Source organism: Aquila chrysaetos, chromosome 12, assembly GCF_900496995.4.
Source record: "Aquila chrysaetos chrysaetos chromosome 12, bAquChr1.4, whole genome shotgun sequence".
Lineage (NCBI taxonomy): Eukaryota > Metazoa > Chordata > Aves > Accipitriformes > Accipitridae > Aquila > Aquila chrysaetos.
In genome coordinates this window covers 36109764-36124095 of record NC_044015.1, presented here as the reverse complement: position 1 = coordinate 36124095, position 14332 = coordinate 36109764, and the positions used below count along the sequence as shown (strand labels likewise).

Below are 14332 nucleotides of genomic sequence, written 5' to 3'. Positions count from 1 at the left end.
ATATTGAGGATTGTTTCCAAGACGTTGCCTCAGGTAGTGCAGGTCTGTTGAACTCTGCTTTCGTAATCGACCCGTTCACAAAAATGCATTGGTTATTGGGAGATGGATAGAACAGGCTCCTCCAAAAACTGATCCTGCCGAGCGATCGCCTCTCCCGCGCGCAGCGCAGGGCGGGGCGGGGCGCCGCTGGGCCCCGCCCCACCCAGCGCCCCTCCGCGCAGGCGCGCTGCTGCCTCGGAGCCGCGGCCGAGGCGTCCCCGTGCCGGGCGGGCGCCGCTTCACCGGGCGCCTTTCCGCGGGCGGCGGGAGGCCGAGGTGAGCCGGGGCCTGCCCGCCGCGGGCCGGCCTCTCGCGGTGCCGTCCGCGGCCCCCTCGGCGGTGAGGCGGCGGTTATTTACACGGCGCGCAGCCTATCGCCTCCCGCCGGCTCCTCCCTGCGCCGGGGCGGGGAGGGCTCCACAGGGGTACGGGGCGGGCCGGGCCTGCCCCGCCCTCACACGGCGCTGGGTCCGGCGGGGAAGGGAGGGGGGTCCCGCCGTCCCTGACCGCGGGTGCGAGCGGCCGTGCCTGTCCGCCCGGGCCGGGCTGCGGGGGAGCGCCGGGTGCGAGTCGCTTGAGGCGCAGGGAGGGGTGCGGCCGGGCTGGGCGCCCGGCGGAGGGCGGCTGTGGGGGAAGGCGGCACTGGCGGGCCTGGGCCCTGGGGAGCGTCTTACACGGTGCGTGCCCCCCGCTTTCCTTCCTCGTTGCTGGCCGGTGTTTGCGGGTGCGTGTTTGTGCGCAGCCTGCTCTGTGCTGCCCGCCTTCGTGCGGTTTGCCGTGCGTTGAGGCAGGCGAGGATACTGACGCTCAATCTCATGTGCTCTCAGTCCCGTAGAGACACAATCTTGGGAAATTCATGAACCAGCATGCTTGGCAGAAGACCTAAAAAAAGCCCTCAGGCAAAGGGCCAGGGAGCTGCAGTTGCAAAGCAGGTAAGGAAGGCAAAGGGCCAGGGAGATGTGGTTGCAAAGCAGGTAGGGAAACCTCCTACTCCTACCGTTCTTAAGGGTAGTCTCGTTCAGACCTCTTGCTGCTGTTTTCCTGCTAGAATCTCTCATGTGTTAATAAGATATTGCAGGACCGTGAAAAAATTGAAATCGTGTGGTGCCTGTTTTCCTGCTTTCTTCTTTAGCGCATTCTTCTTAAAAGTAAATATCTCATATGCAGCAGTGGAGGTCTTGCAGGAAGCCACAATGTTGTAATGCTGTAATCTTCATAGGAGACCTCATGACTCATGCTTATAGTAGTTTCCTACCCCAGCCGTACTGAGATTTAATAATAACCTCAATAGCTATATGGAGGTTTTTTCTTACATCTCTAAGAAAACAGAAATAAGAAGACCAAAATATCAAATAACACATTTGGGGCACATACGGGAGAACATTAAGGTGCTACACCAGAGACAGTTAGTTTTAATTTCCCTGTGTATAGTCATTTTTTCTTGCAACAGATAGACTGATAAGCCTGTGGCCCCCTTCTGTAGCTAAAAGTGAGCTTAGATGTGTCCGTGTGTTGTGGGTTTTTTCATACTCTTTACCTTTGGATGTAGTTTCAGAAGCCTTGAGGAGGGAAACATGATTTAGTCATGGTTGGTAGGTGTAGGAAGTCAGGCAACGGTGTCAAAATTAGAAATACAGCCAAGGCAAAATTCTGGGTAGAATAGTGGAAGAAAAAGAGAGTACAGTTAGAGGTACAGAATGTGTTAGAACCAGAATGGAACTTTAGAAACTTTTGACGGTAGAATAGAGGCAAGTAACATATAGAGGAGGAATAACTGATAAGATTATAGGAAAACATGAAGAGAGATTGGAATAGGATATTAGAATAGAGAAAATAGCTTAAGCTACTCTCTTCTGGTGATTTCTTAGGAACCAGCTTTCTCATACTGGAGGCACAATGGTTTAGTTAGAGATCCATAATGTCACCATTGCTCTAATATGAAGTTTGCATTTCTCAGTTGGAGAGGCAGTATATGATTTAGTTCATTTGAACAGGGAAGAAGGTAAAAGGTGAAAATCTCTCTCCCCCTTCCAAAAAAAGAAACCACAATCTAAAAAGATAAAGAGTAAGTAAAGGATCCAATTAACATATTTTACTAATTTCTAATTCAATTCGGTTAGTTATTCAGGGGATCTTAAAGCATGGAGGATTGTGTCTTGAAACAAATATACTAATGGCTTGTTCACTTGCAAATTAACTCAATTTGAACTGGTTTTGTGCTATGTAGTATATCAACTGCAGGTTTTTTCTAACATCTTTTTTTCTGTTTTATTAAACATTTCTTTAATGCTATTAATTTTGTTGGAAATGTGCCTTACTGAACAGATTGAGAGACTTACAGCTAGACCTGCTGGATTCTGTTCTTGACTTCATTCATTACTACACTTGCTTCACTTTCTACACTTGCAGTGTAGTAATGAACAGATCACATGTGCTCCTGATCCATTTTGCACATTGATAAAAGGTGTATGTGTGTTCTATAGAACTTGAATCTTTAGATCACCATTATAAATATTTCCTAATTAAGTCTTGTCCTGACCTTCTTTCCATTCTATCCAAGACTGCAAATATATTAGTTTTGTTTTACGGAAAGGAGATGGGTAAGGCAGAGGGTGGCTAACTGATCTGCCCAGTGCTTTACAGAATGTCAAGGGCAGGATCAGGGCTAGTAAACAAATAGCTGCTGTTTTTGAATACTGTTCCTGGTCCTTGGAATCAGTGTTTCTCAGCTTTGTTCCACATTCTCCTTTGGGATTATAAAAGGGTTCAAAGAGGGACACAAAATATTTCAAGGCAGTAGCCGCCAGCACCTCAATTCCTATAGAGTTAAAAAAAAATAGTTATTACTTATTCACAGTAGTTTATAAACTGACAGGCAGCTTCAGCTTCTCGCAGCACTTCACATGCTTGCAGGCAGGAGGAGATTGTTAACCCTTGTGGTAATGACAACTGATTTTTATTCCTTTGCTTGAGAGAAGCTGAACTGCTGCCTACTTGACCAAAAAACCAACAGGGGCTTGTGCTTTGAAAAAGTCTGAGAAAAGCTACTCCACCTACCTCATAGGGTGAATCTACTTCAGTCAATTCATGTTTATGAAAAAGCTTAGCATACTTTGAATAAAAGTGTTGTTATTTCTGGGGCAGTTAGTATCTTAACCGGCAATATAAAAATCGTGATTAAAATGGCATCTTAGAAGAATACCTTTTAGACTAAGACCTCTGAGATTTCTCTGATACTTATATCCTTTGGCATGTTTTACAGCAATTGAGTGATAACCCCCACTGCTTTGTCAAATTCTGATTGCTGTTATTAATAATATTACCTGAGATGCTGTTGCTTAGCTGATGATCGGTTCTAAAGAGTTGATTGTTTACTCCAGTGTAGCGCAGGCATTGCTGGGTTTGTAATGGCTGTGTTTCCTTGTGTTTGTGCTTTCCATGTGTTTGATTTACAAACTGAGGTAACAAGAAGTATAGAACAGTTCTGTATATGTGAATATAGCTTCTTCCAAGAGATAAGGGTGAAATCTCTGCAGTGTATGCATGTCAGACCTGTATTGTGTGAATGATGATTGAATTTTTTTTGGCTTAGCTGTTACAGGAACTGCCCTGAACTTTCCTGATGGTATCTGCTTCATGAGGCTCAGTATAAGACATCCTTTTATTTTACCTTGTTATGTCAGACTATTAGGTAGGCTTGATTTTTAAGAAATCCTTGGCTGTATAAAGTTTCAGAGGGAGTATTTGTGGCTTATTAAGATTTATGTACCTTACATCAGTTATGGGTGCCTGATATGCATTGTTTTGGTAATAGAAGTGGTGTGACAGTGGGCTTTAAAAGAAATGAACAGAATCCAGAATGCATGAAAATGTTTAAATAATCCATGCAGTGTGATGTTTTTGAGTGTCATCTCTGTTCTAACTGCACTTTTTTTTTTTTTTAATTAATTTTTTATTTTCCCTTGGCTCCAGCTGGGGCTGTTTGTAGATTTCAGTCCTGAAGAGATGCTGCTGGGTGCAGAGGAAGGTGGGGATGATGGGGACCTAGAAGCAGAGCTTGCAGCTATCACAGGAGGAAAAGTGAAAGAAGGGAAATCAAAACCAAAAGGGAAAAGTAAGTTAAAGTATCTGGATTTTACTTATTGACAACCTGAATAATTTATTAAAGATAGCTCTTTACAAGTCACTGATTTATCGAAAAAGTTTTTTCATTACTGATAGAAGCTGAAATTGTGACTACTCTTTCTTTTACTTTGAAAGGTTTAAGTTGTTATGCCACAAAAAGAGTAAGAAGCTGAAATTGTGACTACTCTTTCTTTTACTTTGAAAGGTTTAAGTTGTTATGCCACAAAAAGAGTAAGAGGTTTTTTTGTCTATGCTCTTGTAGACATAGAAAAAAGATATATGATGGCTACCCAATTTAATGACTAAATTAAGACATGCTTGTTTAGCATACGGAGTCATAAAAAGGTGTAGTAGGTGCTAGATGAATTCCAAATGGAAATTGTGTTTCTAGTGGAGGGTGGGTTGTTTGTTGTTTGGTTGTTCTTCTGGTTTTGTTTAAAGACTGAATTTCCTGAATAAGCATTAGATTGCTAGTTACTTGGAGTCTGTAACCAAAATTGAATACCCTTTTAAGAGGGAAATCCTGGAACTGATGGAATTACTGAGAGAATCCTGTAGTTTGTATTATGCAGGTTAGAGTGTCTCTTGGAATGGATCATTACTATTCTTAATATTTTAAGCGTCTGTTAATTTTGTCTGATAGTGCAGCTATGCAGTGTTTTACAGGATTACTGTAATCTACTGTAAGTGAAGGCTGCTGCTGAGAGGGGCAGTCTCTAGTGAGCATGCTCTACCGCTAAGCTGGTATACATATTTGTGGAGCTGCAGGGTGAGCTGGTTCAGGAAACTGATCTAAAAAAACAAACTTCTGTTGTTGTGCTAGGTTTTCAGCTGAATCAGTTCCTTGATCTGGTTTGCTACCTGCCTATTTGAATGCTGCTGTGGCTGCAAGGGAGGGGTGGCAGCAAGTGGTTGAGATGGGACAAGGAGAATGGGACCTACCCTTGCTACAGGTGTGCGAGCAGATGCTGGAAAGAAGGGTTAGTACAACTACAACCTTATTTGCAGCTCTGCAATAATTGGCCTGTAATATTTGAAGGGACTTCACACAGAGCAGCAGGGAAATGAAGAACTGTAAAATATTTAGAAAAAGTGACTGTCTAAACACTGTAGTTGATGAGAGACAGAGGAGGTGTTTGTATCTAAAACTAAATTCTAAACAATTTCCACTCTCTAGATTTCAAGATTGTAGTAAACCCTTAAAGCTAATAAGCATAATTTTGCTAATTAGCATAATAGCAGAACTTCTGCCATTGGACATAGGTTACACGTGGTTAAAACACGCAGGATAATGTTTTGAGGATGAATCTGTGTGTCAGGAGCTCTTCAGTCGCTGTCAGCTTTTCAAGTGCTGACTTCCTTCTCACCCTGATCATGTCACTTAATGTGTTTTTTCAGTCTCTTTATTCGTAAGAGGGGAAATGAAACTTCAGACAGTGCAGAATTAACATTTACTATACCTTCTAAAGGTATGTGTTACGGCTTGTACAACTATTTTGCAAAATCATTTACAGCTATTCTGTTTTCCTGGTAGAATTGGGAATATATAGAATAGAAGCTCGTAGAAGATGAACAGCTGGCACTGGGGACTCATGGGACCTGGTACACTGTAGTGATGGGGACATGGTACATGGTGGGGGCAGGATGCAGGCTGAGACCTGGAAAGGAGGAGGGTACAGTAAGGACAGGGGAGAAACAGATCCTGTCTGGAGAAGGACAGGAGAAATGGACCCAGTACAATACATATTAGCGCTCGGTTCTTGGCTCAACAGAAGATGCAATGATTTACTCCTGGATTTACATTCTAGACCTCTGATGGGGAGGAAAAAGTGATCTCTCCCTCTGGCTTTTGAAGATGCAGACAGCAAAAGCTGTACTGTTGCAACATCTGAAGTACAGAGATTTCTGCTATCTGTGGCTGATAAATGCCAGCTGGTCAACCGCTCGGATGTTTGAAATTGTAGCCTCAACTTGCCATACCGGATTAGAGCTGAACCAACCATCCGAGGAGGTTCTGTTGTCTTTTTTGCCTCTAGTCGGGCTTCATGTAGGGAACACTCTGACCCTTGATGTACAGCCAGTTGCCTTTGGATATGGCCTACTGTCCTAGTTGCAGAGTTTTGCTAAGGGTCAAACATATGAGCAACATGTTTGATATAGGTACTGAAGCACTGATATGGTAAATTAGATTATTTGGACAGAAACAGCTTTGTACCTGGGTTAGTTTTCAGCTGATTCAGCAAATGCAGGGGATGGATGGGATCTGGTTTAGATCCATTTAAATTGACTGTAAAGCTCTGTCCTGAAGATCTGTTTTTTATGCAACATTTACTGACACTGATGAGTCACAGTTGTATGTCTGCATAAGGAAGTATCAGAGGCATTTAAGTGGACAGTTGGAATTTGTGTGCAAGTAACTTCACCTTTGAGAGTGTGTGGAGGAAGTTGATAGTTAAGGGAGCTGTGGTTGGCACAGCATGAAGTAGAGATGAGAACTCGGCAAGGAGGAGTTAAGCAGAGTTTTCAGGGTGAAGACCAGAAACATGAAGAGAAATTGCACGACAAAGTAGCCAAGAAGGATTTGGAAAAGGGAAAATCTCATGGGCATGAGACAGCAATGCAGAAAATGTGGAAGTATAGTTAGAGAGGCAGAAGAAACAGCACTTTTTCTGATTTGCTTAGCAGTTCTCTGTGCTTTTGGGCTCAGGACAAGTATGATGCCTTGATTTGGAGCGTTCTATTTTTGCATGCCAAGTGTGACTTTGCAGTGGTGTTTGATGTATAAACAAGTAGTTTCTCAAGGTAGAAAGATTTTCTTGTCTTCCTTTCTTGCTGTCTTCAAACATACGGATAGTTTGCTGTGCCTTCTTGCTTGTCATGTTAACAGCCGTGTTTGGCTTATGGCTTGTGTTGTTCAGTATGTCTCTAAAATTGATGTTAATTGATGTTAATATCTTAATACGTACCTAGTTTGACATGAGATGAAGAGAGACATTTTTGTGCTTAAGACTGTAGATTGAGAAAATCGATCAACTGTTGAGAGTGTCAAGTGTAATGTAGACCCTATACAAAAATCCAGTGATTTAGTTAGTTGTAGTTTGATTGGGAACTCTTTTGAGCTCAGCACTATTTATGGTAAATGCCTTGAACTTTGTTCTGATTTATGGCTGAGTCTGCTGTTGTAATACACACAATAACATATTTTTGGCTTTGAAAGAAAATGTGAACAGAAGTTTACTGGCAGACGTGCTGGGATGTTTAATACAAGTGTTTGCATCTCGTGCACTTAACTGTTGGGCTAAGTCGGTTATATCCATACATGCAGATTTTTGGGAACTACAGTACTTTTGACTCAAATTAGTTCAATGTGAGGGAGGAGAAAAGGGATGGAACTAGGAAAAAGAAATAGTTTGTTGGCACTTAGGGATGAATGGATGTGGACCACTTCTGTCCCATATGGAGTCAGAATTTATTCTGTCAGTCGGGCTACATCAGGAGTGAATTACATTTTGTTAGGGTAAACTGCCGTGAGACAAAGGACACAGAACAGAAAGACCTGACAAGGATGCTGAGCCCAGGCCTTGTTAATATGGACAATCACATCATAAATACCTTTTGTAAATATCTATCATCAGCTTAAAACTAGTTCAGATGTTTATTCCAACTGGGGACAGAGGCTGTTCCAGTAATTGCCTTTCATGGATAGAAAGTTCTAATCAGATTTATTCATCAAGAGTTTATATTAATTTTCTCTCGTGCCACCATTGATTTTTAGCTTAACTGACGAATACAGTTTTGATGTAACATCCAAGAATAATAGTATTCTCCATTTTTTCCTTGGAAAATTGAAGCTTTCCATAATGACAAAGTTTTTGTTACTAGCTATTTTTGTAAATAATATCATAGAAGTACTTATCTGTGTCTTAAATCAGCCTAGGAGCTTGAGGTGACTTCTAGTAATTTTTCCCTGAAGCAGTTGTTTCATCCAGTCCTACTTGTCTTTCTTACACAGTCTTAAATGTCATTACCGTGCAAACTTACCACAGTATCTTTGTCTTTTGTGGCCATGCTTTCTGAGCACTGTTGTGTCCCACCACAACTCCTAGTCTATCACGGTGCTAATGGTTTTGCCGTTCGGTTTCCTTGTATTAGTAAACAGATATAATTTCTCCCTGAGATCTAATTTGTCAGCTAGGTTATTGGATGCAGTCATTTTCCTTGTCTTATTGCCTGCCTTGACTGTTGCTCTCAGAAACGCTAGTATTGTTTTTTTCCTGGATGTTCACTTCCCCAGTCTTTGCCCTTTACCCACGAATATCGTCTCATTTACCTATGACACTATCTGATAAAGGGGAAGCAGGAGGAGAAGTCAGTGCTATCTTTCAGCTGGTAGCAACTCCTTTAGCATTTATATCCAGTGACTGCGTAACTGTTACTTAGCATTTATGGCTCCTTGTGGTTTTGTTTTTACAGCTCCTCTGCCCATGGATCATATTGAAAAGATGGCTGCAGAGTGTATGAAGGACCTGAACGAAGATGAGGGGGAAGAAGCAGATGATGAAGACTTGGAGAAAGATACAGACCTGTTGGTATGCATAACTTTATTAGCAAAAAGTTTTAGTATGTCTTTGTTGTTTGGGGTTTTTGGTTTGGTTTTGTTTTGTTTTTAAACAGAACGGCATTTATCCAAAATGTCTGTTAACTTCGTGGTGAGAAGCTAAAATATTGCAAAAGCATCCCATTAGATATAAGGCTTTGCAGGATCCAACCCCCTGCACACCAGAGTAGGAGAGTTTCCTAACTAACATTCATATGTGTGAGGGTCTTGGAAGACTGGGGGAAACAGCGGAAATCCCATTCCATGGCAGCTGGTGAAATACAGCCAGGGACATTCTCCTTAAAGTGATGTCTGTCACCATCTTGCTACTGCTTCAAGTAGTGCTTGGCCTGAGAGTGTAGCTTCCAAGAAATTCTTTGTTATTTCAATGAGTGATCTAGTTGGCAGGGTTTACGGAAGGAGTGTTAAGCAGTGTTTTTGATTGCCGTTGTTAATAAATGCTTTTTGGAAATTTCAAATTTGGGTTTGAATGATCTTTGTAAAAGTACTTCTCTGAACTTCTCCAGCTTCAGGTCAGATCTCTAACCACAAACTTGTGTGGTGATCCTGGAGCTGCAGTGTGGCTTTTGAGTGGTAGCTGGCTTCCTGTTGTGAATACAAGTAGAACCAGTTTCATTTAAAAATTTTAAAAAAAAAAAGTAATTAATAAAAAAAACCAAAAACCACCAGAATATAAGATGTTTAGACTCTCTGTTTGGGTTCAAGGTCCATCCAACGGTTTTGGAGCTTGAGACTTGATTTTTATTTTGTCTTTTGAGGAAATAGAAAATTTTGAGCAAAAGCCTTTTATTGGCTTTTACTTTTACTTCAGGCAGAATTGCAAGAAGTTCTGGGGGTGGAAGGCGAGACAGGAAGCTGTGAGGATGAAACGATAGCAATGGAGCCGTCCACAGCTGAACCAGAAAATGAGCAACCTGAACTGCAGCCACAGGTAGGAAAGAGCTTCGTGTTCCTGACAGTTTTGCTGAATCACTGGTGTCATGCAGCTCATACAAGGGTCACAGACCAGGATTTAGAGAGGTCTTCTTGTCTTTCAAGGAAGGAGAAACTGCACTATTGCTGCCTTCTCTGTCGAAACCAATGCTGTATTGATATAGGTGAATGTTTTGCTTTGTTCAGAGGATGATTTTTAATGTTAGCATAGAATTGACGAGGTAAACAGTTGTAGTGAAGTGTGTCTTGTCCCTCACTGTACATATGAGCATGCAGACTGCAGTTCAGGCTTCCAGAGTTTGTATCTTCCCCCTCAGAGTAATGAGCGGCACACTGAAATTGTGAGACTCGTTATAACTCAGCATCTTTGACATCTTGGTGGAATTTTTCTCAGTAGCATTAGCTTTCTCAGCTTCATTTGTCAATCCTTTATTCAGTTACTGCCATGTTTCTGTTGTGTGCTACAGATTCCAGTGCCCTTGTGCATTGGGCCCATTAATAAATGGGTTTAAGAGCATTTCTGTAGAGATAATGGCAATAATTACATCAGCAGCCATCTGAAAGGTCTCTGTAGCCGCAGAGTGTTTGTAAGTAGCTACTCATAACTTTGCTTAGGCTGCTTTTGTCCCTGAACTAATTCCAGGCTGTAGGAGGAGGAAAAAGAGCTTTTGTAGTAAAACGAGGTTGAAGAAGCCCAGAAGGGAGTAAACTAGCATGTTTCAAAAATAAGAAGAGAAAAAGACAAGATTTGTGCCAAAAATACCTCTTCACACCCTCTGTTGTGTGGTGTTTGAGAGACTTCACTGTTCTCTTCACCTACTCTCTAACCACATGGCTCCAATTACCCTGTAACTGTGAGTTTTCTAAATGTCTCCACCCATTCTTCTCTATTACGCCTTTGAGAGAAAGCCCAGAGGTGGATCCAGGGACCGTTAGCATAGTACAAGTGCTGCTCTGTTTTAGAGACTCTTTCGTCCTTGCGCTCTTGATTAACAGGACTGTGTATAGAAGAGGAGTATTTGTTCTTCAGTGCTGTGAGAAAACTCATATAGTTGGATGAAATAAGTTTCCTTGATTTGTTTTATTATTTTTTCTGAGACCACCTCACTTCCTGCTGTTACCAGTGAGCTGCAACAGGCAATAGAGAAGAGAATTGCTAACTATAGGACAGCAATTTCTAACGCAAAGGAGTCAGGTGAGAGTGCCAAAATACGCCGATACGAAAGAGGCCTTAAGGTAAGTTGGGTTCATCAGGTATGTGAATGAGGGGGAGGCGAAGTCAGTTCTCTAAAGTGTAGTTCAGAGTCTTTCCAGGTGTGTAGATTTCTTGAAAGGGGAGAGAAATTCTAATATGCTGCCTTGAGTTACTTTAAAAACATTTCTTGTTACTTACTACCAATCTGATGTAGCAAATACACAGATAAAGTGTAACTTCAAATGCCTCTTCTGGGTCAGCTTTGTTTCTGTTGAATGTGGCTAGTGGTACCTGGAGGCAGGGTTTGGGGTACGTGCTGATATTAAACCACCCATCTAGATCTGAATTTGACCTGTGATGACTGTTCAGTGTTACCTTAAAGCAAAGTTTAGGAGCTTTCCTAGCACATACACCTTTCAATTCATCACTGATGCCTTCCCTTAGATACTAACCTTCCACTCAGTTCTGTGAGACAAAGGAAGGTGATACCTTTCCCTGAGTGCGTTGGCTGTGCTTGAAAACTAATAGAACAGGATTTTTCATTAAAGCAATTAAAAATTGCAGCAAGGAGCCGTTGCTTCAGCTTTACATCTTTTCAGCCAGGTGGCGTACTTGCAGTTAGTTGGTAGTGCTTGGTGACTGCTGCTGTGCAGAGTGCCTGTATTTCCCTGTTTGTTTTCATCTGGTCTCCTGCATCACCTCAGACAGCAGCCAGCTCTGTCTTGTTGAGCAAATCTTTATAGCTCAGCACTGTCCACTGCAGGAAGAATGTAATGTCTCACTAGCTACCAGGTGTCTTAGGGTACAAAGGGAACAACTGAGGCCAAACCCAGGGGAGGAAATGCACAAGAAAGAAGTCTGTATGTGTCTACTGCCTGCTAGCTCTGAAAGGAACGTACATGAAACCACTTGACCTTTCAGAGAGCAAGAAGGATAGGCAAACCAGCTTATTTCATCCAATAACGAAGTTTAGTGCGCTGTTTGCCACTTCCTTTGCTTTTCAAGGTAGGGAGTTTCCCTGTGCCTAAGCACAGGGATAATAGACTAAATCTCACTTCACAGCTCACAGTTCCTTAATTAGCAAAATGACATGCCAACAAATGGTGTACAGTTATCTCTTGTACTTAATTCTTGGAACTGAGAACTTTAATCTCAGTGTATAATACCACTTCCAGTCAGTCTGTCATCCCACACGTGGAGAAGAGAGAGCTGTGTGTGGGTTGCTGTACTGGTCTGAACCCCAATCTCACATGCAGTCAGTCCGAAGTATCTCTGCCACTGTTGCTTAATAGGTCAAACAATGTCATGGCTAACCAAAAATAGCAGTGATTCTGGCACTGATGAGATTTTGTTGTTGTTGTTGTCTTTCTGTCCTTCCATTTCAGTTTCTGTGGAAGATGAAAGAAGCAAAACTTTTTGTTTTGGCTTAAAGTGTGTGGTGGTCTTTTGTCTGAAACTTAAATTAAAAAAAAATAAAAATATTGAGAAAGATAATACTTGTGGTGGAGGAAGGGTTTTAAAAAAATGAACAGCAGTTAAGCCATGTTATAAATGGTGAGAGCTTCTTGCCATAGGTCACCAGCTGAAGCTCCATTTCCTTTGTTAGTATTTAATGGCTTTTCTCATTGCATTAAATAGGTATGCAGACTCCTTCCTTCACTGAATCCACATAGGCAGTGACATTGCGGAGTAGTGTATTTTATTTTGTTTTAAAGACATAAAATCTGTCTACAGTTAGTATAAATGGCGTCCTTGGTGACTTTGTGACAAAGCTGAGTGGACCACGTCAGCTATCCAATACTTCTAGGTGTTGAGGTACTTGCAGTTTGGTAACAAGTCCTTTGCATTTGTTGCTCTGATAATTTGACACCTTTCACTAGCACTGAAGTTGGCCTTGCAGAAAAATAGGGAGCTAAAGGGCAGCAATCTGTAGTGGTGTGCGTAATAGATCCCATCGCGTGTAAGGGAATGAATTTGTGTTTTAATGGTTTTATGCTAGTAATATGTTTGATGAAAATGCCTATTGACTTTGCTGTTCCATCTCTGCCAGACACTGGAAACCATGCTGGCTGCAGTGAAGAAAGGCAAAAAAATCAATGAGGAAGAAATGCCACCTCCTGTTGCAACAGGAAAGAGCTCCTCTCACTTATCTCAAGCTGCAGGAGTGCAGCTAGAGAATTCAGGAGATTCAGTCAGTGTCCTACCGGAGAATAAACCTGAGTCTGCTGCAGATGATGAGCAGAAGACTTCTCATGAGGCCCTGCAGCATCTGGAATCAGAGTCTCTACAGGGTCGTGCTGGTTCTAGTCCTACCATGGAAACAGGTACCATGACCTGAGAGGATAAGCAGTTGCAACACTATTTTAATGCTACGTCTTTCGTGATATTTGAATTGTGTAGCAGAGCACTGCTTATGTTGGAACTTCCCTGCTGAATGTTTCAGATAGAGTTGTCAGTGGGATGCTGAATTTCTGGCAGTGGAATCGGTTATTGTTATAGAGCTCTTACATGCACTCTATCAGTATCTTTCACTTAACTTTTCCTGTGCCTTGGTTTCTCCTTCAGTATTGTGACATGTGGAATTCCAAGCTTTAAAAAGTATTGAGATACTGACTAAAAGACCTTTCTCTACCCCACCCCCAATTTGGAAAAGTGGGATTGCTGTGTCTGGTAGGACTTCTGGAGACTGGAGGAAAAAGGACTTTTGTAAGATGGCTGTGTGATTCAAAGCAAAAGAGAACTAATGCAGGTTTGATTAGATGGACATAGCAAGGGATACACATCTTGCATGCTCTGTGTAAGTCTCAGCATTGTTTCATTCTCACAGATCTCCAGAACAGCAGCGCCAGAGCAATACTACTGAAGAGGCAGAAGGAGTATAAATTAGCGGCTCTAAAAGCCAAGCAGCGAGGGGACCTGGAGAAAGCAAAGGAATACATGAAGGCAGGCAAGGTATGCACACAAAGTCTTGAATGCTAAACATACCCTATGCTGTACCCACGTGCATTGAGTGTCAAATATTCATTACGGCAGACAGCAAGCCTTGGACATACTAGCATAAACCTTCTGTTTTGTTTTTTTCTGCATTAGAAATTCAATGTGGTCTTGGAAGCTTTGGACAGCGGGCAGCCGATAGACCTCCAGAATATGCCTCCATCTCCTCATGGTAAGGCTCGTTTTACAAAAACCCTTTTAGAAGTCTCTTTATGCTGTAATAGAATGATTCTGTATTTGATTGCAAAGAAGAATTGAAGATCACTTAGGTCTGAGGCTTACTGCATATTCAAATTCTAATCAAGACCAATGAAAAGAAATGAGGTATCATTATTTATATTGAAGTTACTCTCTGTAAATTACAAGTTCAGGTAGGTATCGATGTCTAATATTCCTATTTTTATAACTTTAGATAGTAGCAGCAAGTG

The 14332-nt window shown here is 42.0% G+C and overlaps 1 protein-coding gene across 8 annotated transcripts in view; it reads left to right on the top strand.

Moving 5' to 3' along the window:
- Positions 1-221: 221 nt before the first annotated feature.
- The window catches only part of CC2D1B (coiled-coil and C2 domain containing 1B), a 35811-nt gene continuing 21700 nt past the window's right edge, over positions 222-14332 (top strand). The window contains exons 1-9 of one of the 8 annotated variants that reach the window (XM_041127656.1): positions 222-315; positions 875-971; positions 4012-4153; positions 8638-8753; positions 9594-9713; positions 10814-10951; positions 12961-13234; positions 13738-13862; positions 14001-14076. In XM_041127656.1, coding sequence (XP_040983590.1) covers positions 906-971; positions 4012-4153; positions 8638-8753; positions 9594-9713; positions 10814-10951; positions 12961-13234; positions 13738-13862; positions 14001-14076 — 1057 coding nt within the window. In that variant the 5' untranslated portion in view covers positions 222-315; positions 875-905. Of the gene's footprint in view, positions 316-474; positions 552-622; positions 764-866; positions 972-4011; positions 4154-5022; positions 5118-5562; positions 5634-8637; positions 8754-9593; positions 9714-10813; positions 10952-12960; positions 13235-13737; positions 13863-14000; positions 14077-14332 lie in introns of those variants that run through there. The other 7 variants (XM_030031914.1, XR_003925919.2, XM_030031915.1 and 4 more) reach the window with 7 other exon arrangements.